The 24,011-nt window shown below is 37.0% G+C and overlaps 1 protein-coding gene across 9 annotated transcripts in view; it reads right to left on the bottom strand.

The window, feature by feature from the left end:
* Positions 1 to 528: 528 nt before the first annotated feature.
* Positions 529 to 24,011, bottom strand: part of ZNF438 (zinc finger protein 438) — a 40,777-nt gene continuing 17,294 nt past the window's right edge. For 3 of the 9 annotated variants that reach the window (XM_048952299.1, XM_048952297.1, XM_048952298.1), the window contains exons 4-7: positions 18,051 to 18,107; positions 10,448 to 10,552; positions 3,835 to 5,689; positions 529 to 2,297 (exon numbers count right to left, since the gene is read on the bottom strand). In XM_048952299.1, the coding sequence (XP_048808256.1) occupies positions 1,685 to 2,297; positions 3,835 to 5,689; positions 10,448 to 10,552; positions 18,051 to 18,078 (2,601 nt within the window). In that variant the 5' untranslated portion in view covers positions 18,079 to 18,107 and the 3' untranslated portion in view covers positions 529 to 1,684. Of the gene's footprint in view, positions 2,298 to 3,834; positions 5,690 to 10,447; positions 17,052 to 18,050; positions 18,108 to 19,443; positions 19,536 to 24,011 lie in introns of all 9 variants that reach the window. The other 6 variants (XM_048952300.1, XM_048952301.1, XM_048952304.1 and 3 more) reach the window with 6 other exon arrangements.

The following is a 24,011-nucleotide window of genomic DNA, read 5'->3' as shown; positions in this document are numbered from 1 at the left end:
CTCCTCCAGCAGCACAGCAAGCCCCTCTTCTAAGGAAATGAGAGAGTGACTCTTCTTGGTAAAAAAAAAATAAGTAAAATAGCACCAAATCACTCATCTACATCACTGGCTCTGATGCATCATTTTAAAACACACTTTTGGGAAGTATTTTAGAAGGACTACCCAGCCATCATTTGTGCTGTTCCTGCAGAGGGGGAACTCGGTGTCAGCGCTGCTCTCATTTCAGTGCATTTTCAACTATACTCAGTATATTGTATGCATTAAAACATGTTTTTCACACAAGCATAAGAACTTGTTCCTACAGCAGTTCAGCACACAAAGTATTATCCTAAAACAGTGAACAAACCAGTTGTGTATTCAATGGAACTGATAGTAAGAAAGAAGTTGTAAAAATCCACAGGGACTCTTCCACCTCACCGAGCAGCCCTGCACTTCTATGAGACCTTTCCTTTTTCATTTTTTCTCAGCTTCAGTCTCGCAGTCCAACACCAGGCACAGCACCGTACAAGAAACAACATTCAAAACCACTGGCTCAGAAAGCTGCCTTTACTGTTTAAAAACAAAAAACATACACAAAATATTCCAACAGCTTCTGGAATTCCCCTCGAAATCCCCAACATTTTTTAGATCTCTTCATAAAATTTTTTTGCAAAACAGTGAGAGGCCACACAAGGCATTTTAGGAATGATTCTTTCATCACTCCAATCCCTCAATTACAGTTTGACCACAAGAAGAAATGAATGGAGCAGTAGTTTAGAAATAGTACTGGTGTATTTTTCATCAGTCTGCCTTCTGATATGCTGATTTCTGTTGAACAGTGATACAGTGACTTCTCAGCTCACAAAGAACGGCTGGAAAAGGCCTCTGGATCCATCTGTACAGTAGATGTGGAAATACAAGCAACAAAACCTTACTACCTGCATCATAGACTCAGAGGAACAATTTCCCATTGCAGCTATGTCTGGGCCAACTACACAAAAATAAAAGAGATATATCAAGAGTGTTAAAGGCAGAGTGCTGCTAAAGGTGTTCTCAGCAATAGCACTGCTGCCACTGGAGGAACATGGAAAGTGCTTAAAGTTCACAGTGAAGCATGTGATCTATTGCAGAACATCAGATTTCCCCGCAGTAACAAGCTCAAATTACTATTTTTAAAAACAACTTTTTTTTTCATTTTCATACAGCAGTCAAGCTTTGAGAGTTCCATCTCCACAGGTAGTGAGCAACTCTTGTTTTCAAAGGGCTTGGGAAAAAAAAAAAAAAAAGAACTGTAGATTTTTCACATTGAAGTCCAAAAATCCCTGCTATTACAAGGACTGAACGTAACACCTAAGAAACTTAGTGTCCAAAAAGACTGAAATTCAGAAAACAAAATGTAAAGGGGTTTCAAAGATAACTATGCTCTGGAATGCAGGTTGTGTGTATGTACCTTCAAAATTTTCTACTGAACTGCAGTAACAGAGTTTTAGCATAAAATCTAGAAGCACAGTCGGGATTGAAATCACACTTTCAATCTGGTTTGCCATTTTGTTCAAGATTGGGATTACTTCATATAAACTGATTTATTTCTGTGTATAAAGTGTAATGGAACTTAAGCATCTTATTCATTTTAACCATTAGCATTGAGTATTTGCTGCTGCAAATTCCTCACACGTTCATCAACGCAGCACTGTAGAACTGAGCCTCAATATTCACCAATGCTAGAAAGTTCAAAAATTCCCTGTTTTGAGAACAAACTAAAAATTGTCCATAAAATAGAAGAGTCTTCACAGTTATGACGACTTTGCCAATGATTACAAAGATCCTCCTTTCTTCCAAATAACTGCTTGCATAAAATGCAGTTATATCCAGCTTTTGACCAAAATTCAATCTTTTTGCTTGGCGCCCCACAACCTACATTTTGCATCCCCTTGTCTGCTTCACTGCTTCCTGACTGAGTCATTTCACTTTTAGTTAATGTATCAACATTACTTTGATGGTGAAGGTATATCTGTCTTTTCAGTTTTGGAAAAGTATACAACTCCTCCTCGTTGTCACTGCATTTTGCCAAGAGTCTTCTTTCACTGCGCTGTTTCCAGAAGTGAGCTGCATGTTTGATAAGTTCTCCCCTAGTTCCTCTATTGCCTTGCAGAGCTCCTTCCTTTACTCTTCCCTGGATCTCTTCTCCATGAGAGCATAATAAGTGAAACTTCATTTCACCAAAAGACTGTGCAATGAACTGACACTGACCACATCTGATCTGTAATTTAACTTCTCCTGGATTATGGAATAGATCTTCAAAATCGCATCTACTTCCCCTGTTAAAAAAAGGAAATAGAAACTATTTCAGAACCAGCCATGCACTAAAGAGATGATCCACGCAAGTTTCAAGATGACATCTACGAAACAATCTTTTAATTAAAAACAGGCACTGTTACAGCATCCAATTTATTAGGCGCAGCTGAAGAACCCAATAAAATAACGGTAAGGCTAATTGCCTTCATAATAGCAAAGTAATCTCAGTAAAAATAATCTTTTAATGCCACTAACCTTTTAATAAAAGGCGAATAACATTTTTTTAAGTTCTTAATTTGGTGGTGTCATTTCAAACTGTTCTAGCTCTGTGCTAGAAAAGTGCAAATAAGCATTTCCAGTAGCTGACTACTAACAGAAACTATCATGTTTGCACCTGACTGACATGAAGCCAAAAGCACAGGTCCCACCTCTCACTCTGAACTGGAACCAGGAAAACTTCAAATCTCAGTCTTTTTCTAAAAGCTTGTAAGAGCATTAAAAAAGTTTTAAAAGGTAATTTATGACTGGACAGCCCCTTTCACTAATTTAGAACCGCTCTGTAGTAGAAAGGAAACAGATGTATGTATGAGTTAATATGCCCCTGGCTTAAGTTAAGCCAATCAAAAGAAACTCAACAGATCCCCCCTCTTGCAACATCTCGGAAAAGGACCACACTGTCATTTATTTGTATGCATTTATCAACACACTTTGGACAGATTACCTAACAAAACGGATATACTAAATGATTCACTGTATGACAACTAGTGACAGCTGAAAGAAAAGTACTGGTACTTCCTAAGCCTCAGTACCTTAAAAATTCTCTATGTGATGCCCCAGAAGTAGAATTACGCAAAGCAGACACACACAGTGCAGTGCGGAGGCATCAGGTGAAAGCAGTGGGCTTAATGAAGCACACTTAAAGGTAAATGCACAATGGAGTTAACAAAAACGCTAACCATTTTACTGTGCCAAGAACATTCTCCTCAAACTCATAGAGTAGAATTAAAATAATGTTCTACCCATCTTAATATGGTGCATACTAACTTTTTGACTTGGCAAAGCAAAAGCAAAAGCAGAGGTAATCAACACACAAGACAGATTAGCTCACAGCACTCCAGAGAAGGAAATGGAATAATGATATTTAATAGTGTAAACAAACTACAAACTAATGCTGAAATATGAATTGCTTTTCACTTATTGCAGTTGGTTCACTTATCTTCTGGGAAAAAACACAAAGTGGATACGATACAGTCAGAAGCTATCAACTGATCAAAATTGTTCCACTGCCAGTTGGGTATTCCTACAATACACGCAAAACTACTTTGGAAATTCCAGTGTCAGTAATAATTTATATTCCATAGATCATCTACAATACACTAGATAGTTTAATACATTGACTAGATTCCACTAGAAAAAATATTTAAATTATCATCAATCTTACTTGAGAGAAAATATATACCTATAAAAATCAACAATTTTCATAATGGTGATGTTTATGAATTTCTATGAAATTAATATGAAATCTATTTTCCTTAGCTTTTGATCACTGAAAACACTCACCTTTCTGTTGCTTCTTCTGCCTCTTTTATATTCGTGTCCCTGTTCCTCAACGCATCTTGCATCTGTTGCTCACTACCAGAGGGCTCTGTGCTAATAACAACCCTGTGCACTTCCCTTAGGTGACCAAAGTATACTTTTGCATGGCCAAAAATCTTAGCACAGAATTCACAACACACAAATTTTTTGGGCTTGCCTTCGTTGTGATGAAGTTTCATATGCGTGCTCAGGCTTCCAGAATGAATGTAAGCCTTCCGGCAAATTCGACACGTGTAGGGTCGTTTGTTTGTGTGTGCATTCATATGGTCCTGAAGATGGTGTTTGAACTGGAACTTATGGTTACATACATGACACCTATGCCATGGCTTGGGTACAGCTGAGCACGCATTTCTACCCAGATCAATTGACGTAGCTGATGTGGTATTGTTATATTTATAACTTGAATATTTACTGGCAAGTGAACTGCTTAAAAAAACACCTTTGCCTGAATGGTCAGGAGACCTTTCCTCCACCAGTGCCGTAGAAGGCAGCGGTGCAATTGCCTGCACAACTACCATTGGTTTGGGTCTAATATTACGGTATTTTTTCACTGCCTCTGCTTTTTTGTCTTCAGGTGGCTGAAGATCAGCTTTCACCCTCTCTCTTACTTCTCTGAATTTATTAACGATGCATTTCCTTCGCTTGGCCTGAAAAGCCAATAAATCATCTTGGACTCTTCTCTTCCTGCCTATCCTTTTAGAGTGTGCACCATTCAACTTTTTAAGGCTGTCAACATCCACTTCATTGGATGGAGAGAAAGTATTTTCCGGAATGGTTTGTTTGGGGGCTTGAGTCAAAGATGCAGCCAATTGTTCATCAGATGCTTCAGCGGGGGCGTGAAAGGTTTTCACCAAAGCTGGCGTCTTTTCACATTCAGGTCTCGGTGAAATACCGGATATATCCTTTACGTTAGTACTTTGTGATTTACAAAACGCTGAATTTTTCATTCTTGAGTAAGGCAAAATAGGAAGTTTTCCTGTTGGTGCTGGTGGAGTCATCTGTACTGTACTGCCAAAAACTGCTGGTGACAGGACAGAAACAGAATTTGCAGAATTTGTGGGTGCTTCCTTTAGTTTCTCTGACATAATGACTGACTCTTTCGTGGTTGCAGATGCTGTCTTCACAGAGTCAAGGCTAAATTTCACACTTGAATTTTCTGGCTTGCTTAAAGACTCTTTAACTATACATGGTCCAGAAACATTACTGATAGCAGTTTTTGTTTTGTTCACTGAAGGAGATCCAGATTCCAAACAAGTGTTCTTTCTTTGTAATGTAGAAACCATCATTTCAGATGAATTATGGTCTGTTAGATTCACTGGCTCAGTTGAATCTGAGCTAGAATGAGTTTTTGGACAGTCTTCAGCTAAGGTAGTCACGGGGGAAGTCTGCAATGAGATTTGTGCTTTGGTAGATACCTTGCTCTGTGTATTCAAAACAGAGGCTTGGCTTGTTTTATTGTCACAAAGCAATTTGTTTCTCACAGACTGGTAGCGAGGGATAGGCAACTTTCGGTTTTCAGAACGGGCCACGTTTGTTGGCTGGCTTGGCTGTATCACGGCAGGGGTAATGTATGGCAAGGCCAAAAGAGAAAAACTACCCTCATGCCCAGCAACCTGCATGATGGCATAGTTTTGAGCTGGTACTACCAGTGGTTTAGAACCTGCTGCTGAAATCACTGTACGTTGTTCAGGCACAGATGACTGAAGACAAGAAACCATTCCAGATGTTAAAACTTTTGGCACCATTTTTGGAGCAATGGTCCTAAACTGACTTTTCTTCTGAAAAGTTTGTATTATGTCCACAGGGGATTTGTGTTTATCTGTAATAATAAAATAACACAGACAATAGTAAACTGTATAGTATTTCTTTTTTTTATATTGCTGCAGCAGAAATAAAACTGCTTACAAAGGATACTATTAAACACAAGCCTATTAAAAATATTAGTTATTTAAATGAGCACTAAGTGAAGTTTAGAACTGCAGAAGTCTCAGACAAAACTACTCTCTGAAACAATGCAAATATTCACATGCAAAACAAAAACAAACAAAAAAGAAAATAATCATTTTTTATTCTAATTTTAAATGTATGTTTCATTCTAGATTACAAGCTACATGACACTTCAGGACGTATGCGTGCATTAAGGCTCTTCTACTTGCAAGCTATGCTAGCATGGCTTCAGTACTGATTTGGAAGAACAGGACATGGGTTGTATTAAAACTTTTCACAGTATAGAAGCTTACTGAGCACATGTTTGATCATGCTTTTTATTTGGCATCATGCTATCTTTCAAAATTCTCGTACCACTTAGAATTTGTGGGTTTTGTTAGATACAGGCTACAGCTTACCCAATGAAGCTGTCAAAAAACCAACTGCAATAAAACATGCAAATGTGTAAAAATAAATAAATCGATGAGGACTTAGGAGAAGATGAACCATTGCTAAAAACCCAATCACACACATCGTTCATCCATTTTTACAGCACAACAGAACTGTATGTTGATGTAAGTTATTCAATTATTTTCTTAAATATGCAATTTGCCTTAGTTATACTCCAGTTCTTTGCTGTTTCTACTTGTGCTGGTAAATGTCATAAATGTTTTTAAGGGAGAATAAGATAATGAAGGAAAACGAAAAAAAGGAGAAAAAAGGAAAACCTACAGTGTATAAAATAAAAGCCACATTCAGCTACAGAGATCTATACTGACCTTTCACATGCTCTATAAAAAAAAGGCTTAATATAAAGCTAAATCGCACTGCTACCATTTCATATAACAGCCTCATTACCCACTCTCAAGTAAATTCAATTAATGATGCTTCCAGTTCACAGAAACTGGAATAGGTTTTTTCAAACAACAAAGGAAACAATAATCCAGCAATCTCAATCACTGACAATTCAATCACAAAGATACTAGGATACCAGATATGAAAACCATTTTGGAAAAACAACGATGGATGTAAGAAAAAATAAATTTAAGAAAAAATAACATATGAATACTATATGTAAAAATAAATGCTGGAATTCCAAAATATTGCAATGGCAATGAGGTAATTCCATAGAGAAGTATCTATTCCTTTTTAAACCCTGTATTATGAATGTGTTTATACATTGTTACAGACTGTTACAGACTTAAAGAGGTAACTGTGAGTGACTACCAACACTGGAAACTCCAGTAAGTTTGTTTTAATACTGGATGTTCTTTCCAGACTTTACACACTTTGCAACAGGCACTGGAAGTTACAGAGCTATCACATTTCATGACCAAGACTCCTGGACAGATGCACGTGCACACACATGGTAAGCACATGTGCAATAAATCCACTGCCTTCAGGACACATTAGACTCACTGCTCAATTGCACAGAAACCGTACAGATGATACACGGTAGGGCTGATGCTTCTTCAAAGCCTTCGACCTACAGCATGTTTATAGAGCAGCTATACAGAGCATAGCCCTTTGATCCTTTATTGCCATCTAAAGCATCAAAATCCAAGTCTATCATACATCTCCTTGTACATCCTCCCCCCAGTTCAGTGAATCTACTGCGCACCAACTGTACTTTTCTTTTTTGCTTGATGCTTGTAGAATTATTCACAACTCATATTCACAACAACATGTTCTGTGAAGACTGCACTACAGCATACGTGCAAATCCTGCACAAATACCAAGAGATTCCTACACACAGCAATAAAGCCAGGCCTAAGAAGTTTGTGCAACATGGATGAAGCAGAAATGTAAAAATTATTTCCTTATGCTCCAAAAGCTAGAAGCATGCACTGTTTTTCACTAAGCACCTCTATTTTGCCCACCTCCAATCACTATGCATAGATAAATCCTGATCTTTTCAACTGCTAGATTGCTAAGAGCACTGGGAATTGTTTATGACCTCCATGGTATCTTCATGTTGCTGATTTTAAAGCAATATTTTTAAGAGCTTCTGAGAAGTATTTTAAATATTGTCCAAACTAGACTCTGAAGTTCAAAGCCAGTTACAGGTCAAACTGTACAATCTGAATGCATCAGATTATTGAACAAGGGTATTTTTCTTTTAGGGGATGGAGTGTGAGCTTACTCCCCAGATTATGCCTGCCATTTAAGGATAATAAATTTCCAAACCAGTAGCTATTCAGTGTGCCACAGTAAGCAAGATGAAGCAGTTTCCATTTGCTCTTCATGTCTGCCTTGTGTCTCTTCCTTCTTCGTTTTTCAAAATTTCACTCACTGATCTACACAAAATTTCTAGGAACACCAGATTTCTAGAGGACTGAGCTGCTTCATGCTGCAAGTTAGGAGGTTGCCTTCTCTCCAACTAATAGAAGCAAATGCTCAGGAAACAGATTTTGCAGAGGACAAGCCACTACAAGGATGCTGAGATGGCAGCTGAAGCATCAAGAGCGTTTAATTCACGGTTAGAAGCAAATGCTTGCAGTAATAACACATTGTACTGGGTATAAAAATAAGCACAGTCTTCTCAAATATGTTGATTTGCCTATTGCAATTCAAGATGTAAAATCACTTTTACTTACAGAAGGACCATCTACATTATTTTCACAGTATTGTAGAAGAAAGTACCATTCAAGAGGCCAAGACTCTCACAAAAATTAACCACAAAATGGTGTTTGAAACAAGGTCCATTTAGATCAACATTCTTCTTTCTCCTCCAGCTACCCTAATGCTAAAGTACTGATACGACTGTCTCAGAAGGGATCTTTATACAAATGCTCCTTTTCCATTTAATGTAATTTTATCACGAATACTTTTTCCAGGCTAACCATGTTTGGTAGCAGCCTGGAGTACAAGTTGTATTTGTTTTGTTTTGCCAAGTTTACATTAGACCTTTTAGTGCAGAAATATTCACTGCCATGCCTCTAGAATGCAAAAGATACTCAGCTCTATATTTCCTCCTCATCCCACACAGCTGCTGCAGTTAAGCAGCTTAGCCAGTGCCTAAATACAGAGATGGGCTAGATGCAGAGCAGCTCTCTGATGATCTTTCAGACTCAGTTAAGATTGTGATGTGGACTAGGAACAGTAATTTGAAGACAATTTAGCATCTTGGATCAGCAAAAAGGACCCAGTCAGTCCACAATTTGGAGGTTCTACTGAGCCCTCCCAGAGCACCCAAGTATTATCAATGATCAAAACTCTCTCTTTAATTTATACTTTGCTAGAAGTTTCAACAATAACCTTTAGACATACACATACTTTCAACATACTTTGGACACTGGTGATGTTATTCACGTCTTTGCCACCATGACACTGAAAAAGTCAAATGACTTAAATATGCTCTGGCTGCCACCATTCCAGAAGGCTACCTGGATAATTAATACGCATCTTTCAGGGTCATTCCACTTCTATTCCACTCTATCTTCCAAAGCACTTCCATTAGTTAGAAGGACTCTTTTCTGACAAGGACTAGCCAGCTGTGAGCTGAGCAAATGAAGTCTGGGATCTGAGAAGAGGAACTGGCAGTTATGAGAGGCACTGTGACGGCACTTTTAAGGATGGCCCTTGTTTTAGAACACATTCCTTTTACAAGTCACAGTCTACAGGTCTGTCTGTCATTGCAGAGCAGCAGCTTTTATACTTTCTTAGAAATAAAGGAAACAAATGAACACATTGAATGCAGTATCTGAATGCTGTGCATCTCATTTTTAACTGATATGTATTCAGTCTTCCACTTTTGCATCCAGTTGGAGCAATAGGTAGACACTTTTAAATAATTAAGTACAAGGTTAAGTCAAATGCAATTCAATCCATTTGCTTTAAAAGTCTCTGTTGAAAGATTAATGGTTACCACACTCATACACATGAGTATCAAATTACTCTGATACTTGCAGGATGTCATAAGCTTTCCATACTTCCACATTACCTTAAAATTGTATAGGACTGCCAATGATATACCAATAAAAATCAATGATGCATCAAACTTCTGACAAAGTCATGCTGAGGAGAGTCCTCTGGAAGAATGGACACCTTCCACTGGGCTGCCACTCATTCATGGCTCTCTTTTCTTCACAAGTCATTCAAATTTAGTTTATTCCAATCTTTTTTGCCTTCTTTTTGTATGTCTTTCTGTTTGTTCTCACTATACATATAGCATGCAACATTGGAGAACTCAGGCATCACTGAAAACACCAGAAAAAATTACATTTCCCACCTAACCTGCTTAAAAATTACAAAAAAAAAAATTAAAAAACAAAAACAAAAAAACAACTCAGAATTCCTTCAGTCTCTGGGTATTAATGCCTTTTTTTCGTTTTTAAACAACTCTTGTAAGCCTTCCTTACTTGGTCAGGCATATACTCAATTTGTGTATGACTGGACAATTGGCAGAACGTAACACAGGAGGACCACTCAGTTGTGAAAGAAAAGGCAAAATACAGATAAGAAAAAAGATTAACAATACTTTAATGCACATTTTACTCTGCAGTCCTTTGCAAACTTCAAAAAGGTGACTATTGAGTTCTTTGGGAAACAAAATGCGTAACTACTTTCTAACACACAACACTACACTTATTTCAGTCAATGCTATATGAAATATCACTGATTTTACCAGATCTCCATACACACTAAATACCTGTGGATACTGTCTTTCCAGCACAACTTTCTTGTTTTTGCTGACCCAGCATACTGTGTTGAACACTTTGTTTCTCTGCAGGATTAGCATGCAAAAAAACACCACCTGCAAAAGTGCTTCAGTCAGTTTCAATTAATCAATCCCAGCACCAGAAAGTATATAAAACATTATCTTTCAGTTAATGCATTAAGAAAGCTATTGCTTCTTGGTCTTTGCCATTTTCCCATCTTCACAAATGTTTTAAAATCCAATATATTACATACCAAACACAAGGCAACAGTTTAAAAAAGTAATAAAGCTGTTTGAAGTGGTAAACAGATGTGATACTTTAACTTGAGCATCATGGTAGAGAGACGACAGTACCAAAACCAAAAGCTCAGAAAAATGAAGCTTCCATAACTTTCTGGAGTTTTTTTATATAGCGAAGGTTAAGTTCTATGCCAATTGACACTTCCCATAATCTTACATAAATTAACAGAATGGCAGCATTCTAGAAAACAGAATCTGGCCTTTATGTTCAAAGCTACTTTTGGTGCACACCTGTAAGATGTGAAGCTGGTAATAAAGTGCACAAGTCAGGAGTGTCCAACACCACATACACCATATAAGAAACAATGTTCGGCCATTTCTCTTTGCCAAATATAAATGGTTTGAGAGGAACACTCCATTCTAGCTACTTGCCTCAGATAATTTAAAAAAACTCACAGAAAATGAACGTCAGCCATCCCCAGGTGTGTGCATTTCTATTTTTTAATAAAAATCTAATACATTACTAGAGGAAGACCTTGACATGTGACACAATAATTTCCTGTCTTCCTGAAAAGCTGCCCCAACTTGGCCCAAGCTGTAGGCTCTCGGCATATGTTTAAGAGATACTTTAAGAAACTAGCTTTTCCCAATGATTGTGTTCTACTAAACATGCTCGTGCTTCAGGCTGAGGCAGATTTTTCCAAAAAGTACAGTTTCAGTTTCAAATATCAGTGTTGGAAACAAGAAAACTCTCCTTAGCTCTTAACTGTTGGGCTCACACAGCATGAAAGAGAAGCTAGGATATACAGAGGGCAAGCAGAAAAATGACAAGAGAGTTAGAAATGAGATTTGTAAAGTGTCTAGGACAAAATCAGATGGGGATAAAGAATTATGAGTATACTTCAGATGAGAAAGGAACATTACTATGACATGTAATTTGGAATGGAGAAGCATTTAAACTGCAAGGATAATCTCATATCTTGCACTCCTTACCTTTTAATGCTTGATAACATAATTACGTTTACATAGGAATTCTTTTGTGCAATTTAAAATAGATTGGAAAATCAAACATTACAACAAAGCACTCTACTGCAAGATTGGAAAACCACAGAACATTTGCACAAAGTCTAAGATACATAACGTACAAACACTAGAAAACGTGTTCTGACATACCACTGGAGGAACAAGATCAAAACAGCTTGTTAAATTACTAAGAAGGGAAATTACATCTCTTTAGAGCTATATTTAATTAATAGTGATTTTAGCATCAATATAATTTGACAGTTGTTCACAAGGCATTCTACCGTTTAGAGACCTCCTTTGCTTTAAACTCCGTGCATGTTTACTATTTTATGGGATCAAGATTAAAGCCCATTTCTAGAAAAACACTGAACAGCAGGACACTTCCTGTACTCCTTAAATAGTTTCCAAAAGACTCTTCGTAGCTTCTTACAGTTGTGTTTGAGAAGTTTAAAAAAGCTTTTTTTTTTTTTTTCCTTTTGAAGGCACTATCTTTCAAATTATAAACTACTCATTTCCTATTAAGGTTAATATGATAGGCTTTAAACAGATCAAAATGTTTTCATATCAAGAAACAAGAACTGTCACAGAAAAGCATCTATAATTATTAGTAATATTATTAACAGCTGAAGAAATCACACACATTTTTCTCTCTAACACAGTAAGAGAACTTAGGAATAATGTTCATGCAAATAGATCTAAGGTTGCCTGGCCTCTGAAACCACTTTTTATCTTAATGAAGATGAGAACGCTGGTTCTTCTCTGTTTAAGAACAGAACACTTCTGAGAGATGCAGTTACATGCATATGTGATAAAAGAGAGCATTCCAGCTTCTATACATCTCCGTGCTAGATTCCACCATCAACCACATCAAAACTAAAGCGTGCACTTTCTAGAAACCATGCTGCTCTGACACAGGTCAGTTGATTAAAAAAGAAACGATTTAGACAGCACTGCAGTTCCACTATTTTATCTTTGTTCTTTTTGCCCAGTCATTCCACTCAAGAGAGGATTCCATCCCTAGAGATTTGCAAAGCAAGGCTTCAGTGCTGCAACCACCAGGAGGAAATAATTGTTCATAAAAGATAAAAGGAGGTGATGTAAGCACTGTTTTATAAATTCATAAAACTTCAATGGCATTGTGAATATGAATTAGGTACTCTAGGAGGTGGGAACAAACATTAGTTTCAAAAGAAAAAAACAAGTGGATTTTCAAAGTTCTTTTTTGGAAGACCTGACAATTTAAATTTCCTTAAGTGAATTTCAAGAATCAAACAGACCAAACACTAATTCATTCACTGTAAAGTTGATGTCAGTGTAAAATCCTTTTTAATAGGACAATCAAGATCACATCAACCTGGACAAAATCCTGAGACACCTAACGTAAGTGGTAATTAATAGACTCTTTTTTTGTTAAGTGCAGGAGACAATAATGATGGAATCTGCTACAAAAATGAAGGCAGAATTCTTCAGAAACTGAGCAGCACAAAAGGTCAAGTAGAACTATTTTATGAATAAGTCATGAAATATTTTCCAACTACATTCTTGCTCACCTTTCAAATAAGCTGAGAACAGAATCAATCTTCATCTCACTGGGAATTTAACTTTCCTTCCATCCCTCTCTGGGATGGAAAACTACTACTGTTGCACTAAGGGAAATAAGACTGTAACACCTCAATTTTTTATTTTTTTTTTCCCCCACAAATGCAAACAAAGCACTAAAAAAGAGCCAGACTGTTAATCATTTTATAGGGTACCCATTTTATGCTAAAGTCAGAGCACTTCTGTCTGAACTGAGACCTGTGTAAGAGAGGACAAATGATTAATTCTCTGCTCTGTCTTACGGATTCTCCGTAGAGCAAATCTGTATTACTTCAGACATTAGAAGCATCTATCAGCTAAGTTTTGCACTCAAAATGCATTCCCCCACTGAAGATGAGCAAAGGATCAGAAGATGGTTAGACACAGCCTGACTTGTTCTGAGTCTTTTCATACAAATAGCTTTTATAGTTCTCTTCTCCAAAGGAGAGACTGGAATATAAAACACACTATTCAACTTAGACGGATTTCTGGAGAGTATTTTCAGATGGATTTAGTGAATAGCTCATTTCCTTTTGTTGTGATCTAACCCAATGATCCTTAGATAGGTTCTGGGCAGCCTGGTCTAGTGGCTGACAGCCCTGCCCATGGCAGGGGGCCTGAAATTAGATGATCATTATGATCCTTTTCAACCCAGGCCATTCTATGATACTAAGATTCATTCTATGATTCTATGAATGAGGAATCTCTACGGCTTTTGCTCTGGAATGCTTTTTATACTATTCCCCCACCCTTTTTTATCACAAGAAAGTTTGCTTCAGAAGACATATTACATGGCTTTATCTAAGATATGCAAAACATTGCTACCTGTAATCAGTTCCAGTAAGAATTAAAACAAAAATGAAGATCATAGGATCTCCACAACACTCCAAATAGATTGAATATTTTTGAAAGGAAACACAGCCCCCACAGAGCAAATGAAAGTGAACATCTTCAGAAAGAGCCTGGCTAAAATATTTGTTTTCAGAACAGAAAGTTATCACTTGCTGCTACGCCTGAACATAGCTAGGCCATTCCAGCAGCAGGATGTAGCAGAAGATTTAAATTAGAGTATCTGAATGCTGTCCCCCACCCCAAGCATAATTCCCATTATCTTCAGTGCTTTCTGACATTATTACACTTGCTCATGTTAGATGCCGTGTTACCTAAGGCAGCACTGATTTTCGAAGATTGTACTGGATGTACTGTAAAGAAATTGATCGAATATGCTGCTGATAAGTGGTAATGCATTAGCCAATGCTTGTAAAGGAGTACCAACATACAGTGGAATTAAAACAGATACACAATTAGCAAAAATGTAGGCCAGGGATGACACACAATTAGCAAGAATGTAGGCCAGAGACAACATCCTTCACTTGCCACGCACAAAAATATCATTAGATTTAACATTAAATTTCTGTTTATCTGGAGCGCTCGCTGAGTCGAGAGGCAACTTGCAACAAAGCAAGTCCTGGTCATTCAAGTCCAGCAGAGGGAGTCAGGTGTAGCACAAAGCCCCATCCATCCACCCCCGTAGGGCTCCTCAGGCCTAAGCACTGAGGTCTAAGCCATTGTTTTGCTTTTTACTTATTCAGTGCCAACTCAGCTTAGATATGCGAACTTGTGCCAATTAATCCACAGTAATTTTCAAAAAATGTAAAGGCTAGCCTACAAATCTGATTTTTCTTGTAACAGTAAATATAGCTTCTGCTGAAAAATCTTAAATGACACAAAAACTTAACACAGTCTTTACATGCTTCCCAAGTTTACTTTAGTATTGCAAAATATTCTACCTAGTGCAAACATTTCACTCAACTCAGTATTTTAAATAAACTTGAAAACATGAAAAACTTGAAGCAAAGCTGTTGAGCCTTCCTGTTAAAGCAATTAAATGAGTCTTTATCTGTTGAGCTTCCCCATTAAACTATTATCTTCTCTAACTGCAGTACAATTTTTCACAAAATTGATTTAAAAAGTAGTTTAGAGAATTCTTAACTGTCAATATTTCAAATACGTCTGCGTTACTAAAAACATCAGTAACTATAACAGATTTTTTTTTAATAGACATCTGAAAATTAAGTTCTGTTGCCAAGATATTTTCCCATCCTAAGCAATGCCCTGAAATCTTTGTCAAACTTTCCTGCTTTCATCATTTCTCAGCTCATCACACAAACCATCTGCATAAATAAAGATGTAAGCATCTGCCGTATGGCAAATGGTCTCAGGGGCAGATGTTTTTATCCTTGCATTCATGTCACTGGCTTGGATACATTATTTGAACAGATGTACACAATCTGAAAGTGTCGTGTCCCACAGTGAAATGTCTCCAACTGCTTTCTATCAAAGTGCATAAATGCTATTTGCACCTGCATTTATGTTAATGATATAAAGGCAGCAGGGGTTCCAGCAAAGTGAGGTCTGATGCTAAGGAACACATTTACATGGCTAATTGAAGTCTGAGATCTCCTAGCACCAAACAACTACATTAACATTGACATTAAACTGTTATATTAAACTATACAATTTTTTTTTTTTTAAGTTATATGATGATTTTTATTAAAACAAACATACAAGGAGCAAAACTCTACCAGCCTACGAGCATATTTTTCTAATTAATAACTCAAAATGACAAGAAAGTATTAAACAAGTTCCTAGAGAAAAAAGCAATTTATGAATCTGAAAGTACCACTCATCCAAGGGGATTTCAACTCTCTAAGGTTCAAAGTTATTTTGTGTCATTATAGAGCACTATAAAAAAAACACAGCATTTGTTCAAACACAAATATCTACATGGATAGACATTTCTATTATGATTTTATAATTTTCATTGGAACTTTGAAATCTCAGAAGTTAATTATTTCTCATTACTCAGAGAAGCCACCTGTTTTAAATGTATGCCGCTGTTCACTGTATATGTAAAAAAATCACCTTTCTTATATCATATTTTAATATGAAGAAAATACGTGCAGAAGGAGCACGTTTCAAATTACAGAACTCATGCTTCTATATGACAAATGGTAACATTCTGGTTACGTTGTCACTCGAAGCACTTGCAATCACGGTTACTTCCATACTCAGCTGAAAAATAACGAGCCTGTTGACAGTACAGAGAGGCTGACAAAAGTACCATACCAAGTGTAGCTGATGGATATGTTCTACTTCCAACGCCATTCATTTTCAAACCTTTTATCTGTAGGAGACGTAACTGATGTGACAGTTGCACATAAATCATAATAAATTGCTAATAACTTTGATATTTTCAAAGGGCCATAACATTTGAAGAATCAAAGGTTGCTCATGGTATTAAGGACAAAGAAGAGTGATAGCCACAGAACACCAAACATATACTGAGCCAAGTGCATTTGTAGAGCATCACGATTTCATACTGATACAGCTCTTGGTCAGGATGTGGTTATGAGCTCCATCGTGAGCAACGCTTCCAGAAGTTAGACCATGGCCCTTATAATTCACTCTGCATGAAAGCTCTTAATGGGATACACACTGAAAAGAATTTTTCTTAAGGAAACAAAAGAAAAGCCCACCAACTTATTTTTGAGTTTGCAAATAGCTTCACAGTCTGCATTCTTCAGTTGTCCAGAAATAACTTTGTTAAAGAGAACAGAGTTTAACTACATGATGGTCAAATACCCTTAATTCAACTTCTTTAAATTATGGGAATTTCAGGTATTTCACTCCCAAGCATACGGATGTGGAGCACACTGCACAGTGGATGTCTTTATACAATGCTACGTACTACCTGCATTGAAAGAACAGTCCTGTTAGACAGAACTACATCAACAAAGATCAATTCACGTCATGTCCTCTTGGAATAGCTTCCTCAGAATTATCATAGACTTGACAGAAGAGGTAAAGTATAAACTTATACGACAGCAAAAGCTCAGTGCTTCCAGGCAAGTAATATAGAGTCTGTTCTTAATTAACATAAGTACTAACAATGGAAACTTAACAGACAGCCTAAAATGATTCAGCAGGGTCCATTAGGCTTTATGTCATATCCATCAACATTCACGTTTAAGAGCTACCACTAAAAACAGTGTATGCTAAAAATTATACTTAAATACCAGTGTCACAACACAGAACAACAAGGAAAGGAAATAAAAGTTATGGCTGAACACTTAGAGACTTCGGAATACACAGCTGTGGCGTAAATACACTCACTAATAATGAAGACAAAAATTCAAGACACTCCACTGAAAAACTACATGAAAACATGACTTTTGGAGAGACAAAACAGCAGAAATGCAGTTGAACACAATAAACATTAATAAGGATAGAAATGCTGGAGAAAAGGCGAAGTTTGCGTTTAGAAAATATGCACTTTCTTTTTTGTGTTAGACTTACAGAGTAACTTGCACATAGATCAGAGCCCCAGTTACACAGGAATCAAATATAGCAGTGATTTTCAAATATATAAGGATAAAAACTGTAACAAGCCCTGAATATTTAACTGCTAATTCAAACAAGCAGAGTTATATATACGTTAAAGTCTTAGTAACATTAATTACCCACGTCCTAAAAAGAAAACAACCTTAGCTTCTACAATCACTTAAATGTGATAGGTGTTATTATTTATAAAAATAACAAATAGTAATTACAGCTAAACAGTGATGAAAAATTAGGGCATGAGTTACACCTACCATTTAAGCTTTTCTTAACAAGGATACTCTTTAGTCCACATTCTGAATCACAAATGTCTAATTTCTCAAAGAAAAAACGTATAGAAATCATACTGTACCTGCAGAAAAAGTTAAAGGATTCTGCATTATGCCCACTAATAGATAGGACAACGTTCCTGGAAAGAAGAAATACAGATGCTTAGAAGTTCTGATACTTTTTTTAAAAAAACTAAAGGAAGTTACTAGTAGTTAAATGAACAGACTCGCAATAATATTCCCACATCTTGCTGGGAAGATTTTTTAGTTCAAGTGTGAATTTAGAGGGAGGCATAACATGTAAAGAGGTTTCTTATCTTTCTATACATTCATTTCTTAAAATTTTATTTAACATGCTTTGCCATATATTTTTAAATGTAAAATTAAAAAAAACCATGTGTTCACTCTGAGTTCTCAAACTATTTTAAAGCAATGTACAAAAAAGTAAACAAGCCAGCACTAAGCAAAACTTTTTATGAAAAGTAACAACTATTTTTGTATGCTATCATACTTTTTCTTTTCTTTTCTTTAGTCCTCACAGAACGAGTCAGTAACTCTAATTCTGAGATGCAGTGTACAATCTGGGATCAATACAAAACCAAGTCTCCTCATATATCCTAGCAAAGATGTTTTGAACTCGAAGGCCAATCTTTGCAGTGATAATTTAGTTCACTGAATCACTGACTCATCCATTGAAATGCTTGACATCACACCAGTGTTGTACTACATGCAAGCCTTACATAGCATAATGAAAGAAAACAGTGAGCAAAAACACAAATCAACTGCATAACTGAAAAGTAATTTGATGATGTTAACTCAGCATACATGTTTTCTGTGACTGTTCTTTTTTCCACTTGAAGATCCCTTGACAAATTTTTATTTACTGTTAGTATCCTGTAAAATGCAAATGTTTTCACATGTTATTTCAAACACTACTGTGCTACATGTTCACCTTGTAGACTCAACACTGAAACTTTAGTCAAATCATAGTAATTTCTGGGTATTGGCAGCTTTTGCTGAAGTACAGAGGTCACAAACAATGCCCATCTTTTCCACACTAATCTTTTAATTTATCTAAGTGAACAAAAGTAAACTTAGAACCAGCGTATTCAGCAGTTCTGTATCTATTCAGCCTTCAATTTTATTTTCAAAGCACATTTCAGTCAATACATGAACTGAGACTCCATTCACATGCCCATTAATACTCTTTTTCCCAACAGTTCTTCACTCTCAAAAACTAAATAGGTCACCACTGCTACACACTAACACTGACAACACATTTTCAAATTTTAACCTGCTGGTTCATTCAAAAAACACCATATTAAAAGCAAAACTAAAAAGGTCCCTGAAAAAGTAAATACTTTTTTTCACCTGTTGAAAAAAGAGCAGGTTTAGTAACAAAACAAAAATGGCAACATTTTTCCAAAATTATTTCTGTATAGAACCCAGTATGCTTGTACCTCGTGCAAACCATACCTGAGTTTTAAACCAAGTGTTTCACTGAATTGCTTATATGCATTCATATTTCAGTTCTGTCTACAACTTTGGTTTCTTGTAATTCAAAGTCCCTGTTAAACTCAAAGAAAGAAAATATGTCATGATTTCCAATGGGAAAGTGTATTCTGAAGACACAGACAATGTAGGCTTAAGCATCTGTTTCCTTTCAAATATCTGACTGTATGGATCCTCTATAGCTGACTGATAAGCAGAATCTTCCATGGATGTTACAATGAGGAATGCTAGCACACACTTGTGAAGCCAACATTACACTGCCATCTCTCCTGAGCTTGACATTGGTTCTTACCACTCTACTGCACAGCGTTTGACATAAATCACTAAGTGGCTACTTGGCCACCGTTTCTGTTTCTTTCCAGTGTGATTTAACAGTAAAGTATGAAAGACATTACACAAATCACAACATCAAATTATGCTGTTATCTACTTTGGTTTCCTTTGATCTGGTCCAGCAACTGGATTGGCTGCATCATAGTTTGGTTTGGCTGAGCGGCATGTTAAAGAGCAAGGCAGGAGTCACACGGGGTATAAAAATTCTTGTCCTCCCGATACTCATTTTGGAGGCTTTGGAAAGGAACCATCTGCCGACTGACACACGGCTCCAACAGCAGCAGCGGACCGCCGGCCGCCCGGGCCCTGTCCGTGGTGCTTAAGCAACGGCCCGGCCCGCAGCGCTCACACTGCTCCGCGCTCCCGGGGCACCGCTCCGCACAGCGGCAACGGGCCCCAAAGCGTCCCTGGGCCGCCGCGACGGAAGGGCCGGGCCGCAGCCTGGCAACACGAAACTTGCAGGGACCGGAGGGGATTTTACACTTTTACTGTATCCACGTTTTCCATCAACAGTAATGCCGCCTTTTGATCGCTGCCTGCTGCCGCTCTGGGAACTGGCCCTGCTGGTATTTTTGTATGAACACAATGATTAATGGCCCTTGCTCACTGAAAATTCGTGACATTTTTCAGCCACTCTGATACGTGCTTAACAGCTACTCAATAGCTACTCACATTTGATGGGTGTCCTAACACATATGCTGCTGTCAGTTCAAAAAGTTCTGAAATTCTGAATGAATGCACAGGATTCAAGGATAAAACATCTACACGGCTACCTGTAACTCACCCTCACCACATTTTTTTCTTTCTTTCCTTTTTTCATTCGCTGGCAAGTCTAAATCATTGTGTTACTTCCTCCTCAAAACACCATCACGTTCAAAAAGATCCAATCTTAGAAACAAAATTACTAGCTGCAGTTTGTATATATTTCACACTCCTACGTCCAGAACAGATGTTATGTTGGCCACCACTTCAAGATGTCCTACTGATTTTAACTTTTAATGACTGCTAAAGTGGAAATCATTCTAGGAGACTTTCTTATTAATAATGGACTTCATAGCACTCCTACTCTTCCAATACCACTTCTTTCCAAATACAAAAGATGACATTGAGTAGGGACCAATATAAACAATTTTACATCATTCAACCAAATGACAAAACTTGTACATTTCCACAGAACCTTAAAATCTATTTTGTTCAGTTTGTAACACTAAGATAAGATAGTTAAAAAAGACATTCAAAATGCAGTAGTCCAGAACATAGAATTGTCCCTTGAAATCCGCTGTTAATGGATCTAAGAATTTCAAATAAGTGGAGTTCAAGTTGGATAGAATTAAGAAGTCAAATTCATCTTAATGCCACAAAAAATCTCTATCATGTTTACACTCCTCCTTACGTTACCAAAGAATGAAAGGTTAAATACAGAAGAAAAAAAAAAAATCAAATAAAATGAAAAAGAGTCTCAAAACTACACTGTAAATTGTCTTCAACAGTCAAAGGCAGCAGAGCATACACTTGTATTTATTCAAAAGTAATCTTCATGGAAAGACACTCGTAGGTCTTTACAGGAAATTGGTGTCCTGACAGACATATGGGCTCTGAATATCAGGTGAACTCAATTAACCTAATTTGATGCTTGTCCATACTAGGATGTTTATTTTAGATGTTAGACAAAATCCTTCAGGATACTACACAGAAAATGATAAATAGGCTGTAAAGGTTATGACATTAATTTTACTGTTATTCTCAAGCTTTAAGCAGACATCAAAACTAAAAACCTCACGCTCTGGGAAGGGAGAACTATGTGAAAGTAATTACACTACTTAATATCTTAATAGTATTAAACTAAACCACTGTGACCTTAACTGAATTTAGTTTTGGTACATTTGTTAGAAGAACAAAGCTTCTCAGTGATGACTATACCATCTAATGCAGTGAACACTGGTTCAGATACTGGAAGAAAGCATTAAATCAAATTTTATAATTTCATATTAAGCTTAATTACAAATTCTAATTTAAAACAAGGCATGTAACAAAGCATCAGTTAAATAGTATTATGTAATTTCATTTCAGAAGGAAAATATTTCACCAAAAAGAAAAAAATGAAGTACTTAGCACACTTAAGAAAATACATCCTCCTAACAGAAGCCCATGAAATGTCAATTAATGTTTAAAAAGCCATTTCATTTACTCCATTTTTCACACCTGTTCTTTTACATACTGTGTCATCTTTTAAATGATGGTTCCACGCCATCACTATTTCCCAACATTCAGAAACTTTTTAGAAACCAAGCTCCCCAAAAAGTACAGATTAGCAATAGCTTCCAGGAAAGTTAGCAAAATCTAACTATTTAAAGGCTGAGTTAGACTTGAAACAAAGGATTAGAACATTGAAGCGATGCAGTATGACAAAGCTCCTGAGGAAATGACAATGACATACATAAAGACTGACTAGTGGAATACACGAAAGCATTTGTTCAAGTAACAGCATTTGCCAAAATTCTGCAATGCTTTCACTATCCAAATCTTCAGTCAGAAGCTTTATTTATTATTACTGAAAATTTTCTATTTCAACCCTATTTTCACACCAGTATTTCACCCTACACCAGTAGCTCCTTATCCTACAACTACGTATCCAAAGAGATACACAGTCTAAAACACCAGCTTTCTTACAAAACAGATTACATACTGTTACTGTTAATATTCCCATACCTAGGTAATTAATCAGGGAGAAATGTGTGCCTGTAGCAGAATTCTTTTGGCTGAGACCACTAGGTGACTTCAGCAGACAGCCAAAAAGAAGCAGAAGCCTCACTACAATTGGTCTTCCCCCTCCACACCCCCAGTAAAAACCCACCAGAATTTATAACCTAGACTATTTTTACATGTTTGGTCATCCTGTGTGATGGACCAGCCAGAGTACACTTCCTGAACTTCAAGCTCACTTGAACGTCTCAGTGGCAATCCTGGACAAAAATTCCTTGCTTCACACCCTGCTAGGTGATCTATATAATGGTTCTCTGGCATGGCTACATTATGCCCATCTGTCAGAGTGGAACTGTGCCTACATAACAGGTTCTATGCTACTTCCAGTAATATCTTGTTGATAATGAAAGCTTACTTAGGAAACGGCACAGTGCAAGTTCAGCTTCTGACTGCATCTTTTGGCTTAAAAGAAAAAGCAATTGAAGGCGATTGAAGGCAATGCAACAGATTTCTCTCTTGAAACCAATTTCTTCAATTGCACAAATAAAGACTTCACATACACACACAACCAGAAATGAGAATATCCCAAAAATTTTCTACTGATGAAGACAGCTTAAGAAGTCACAGTAATTCTATATTTCAGAACTGTAACCAACACCAAGAGAGTAAGCTTAAGATCTTGTGAAGAATTATATACAAGTTTCTCAAAAGTATGCACGGGAGCAATATTAATTGAATGAAGGAGAAATACCAGCTCATCATTTTATGAAATGTATGCGCACAAAATAAATTGTAGCCGAGCAGTTTCTTTTGTGTCTGTAAATTTATCTATTTCCCATTTGTAAAAACAACACCATTTTAAAAACTAAAAAGAGCAAAGAACACAAGAACTGTTATTATGACTATCATTAGACAATAAAAAAACCAAAAATATTTTTCCCACGTTTCTACAGATTCACAGAATTATGGAATTGTAGGCATCGGAAGGAACTTCCAGAGATCATCGAGTCCAATCCCATGCAAAGCAGGCTCCCTACAGCAGGTTGCACAGGTAGGCATCCAGGCAGGTCTTGAATATCTCCATAGAAGGAGAACCGACAACCTCCCTGGGCAGCCTGTTCCAGTGCTCCATCACTGACTGTGGAGAAGTTCCTTTGCATATTGGTGTGGATCTTCCTGTGCTCCAGCTTATGGCCATTTCCCTTTGTCCTGTTCTCGCAGAGCTCTGATTTTTAAAAATCATGAAACAGAGACATCTAGTACTTTTACTTGGCAGTGAGTACTTCTGAACTCATTTTTAAATTCAAATTGTGCAATTCCTTCTTGTTCTGCTTCCTTCTGTGCTATCCCCGCCCCAGACTAAGGACTAATTTACTGTTTTGGTCCAAGTCACTAATATGTTCTGCTGCAGTTCTCAGTCCATGACTGAGGACTGCAGGTCCATGAGACGGAACCTACAGATCTTAATGTTCTGTTAGCAATATGAAACACCATTCA

The sequence above is a fragment of the Lagopus muta genome, chromosome 7 (genome assembly GCF_023343835.1).
Source record: "Lagopus muta isolate bLagMut1 chromosome 7, bLagMut1 primary, whole genome shotgun sequence".
In the NCBI taxonomy this organism is placed as follows: domain Eukaryota; kingdom Metazoa; phylum Chordata; class Aves; order Galliformes; family Phasianidae; genus Lagopus; species Lagopus muta.
The sequence above is the reverse complement of the archived record's forward strand: the minus strand, read 5'-3'. Positions and strand labels throughout refer to the sequence as shown.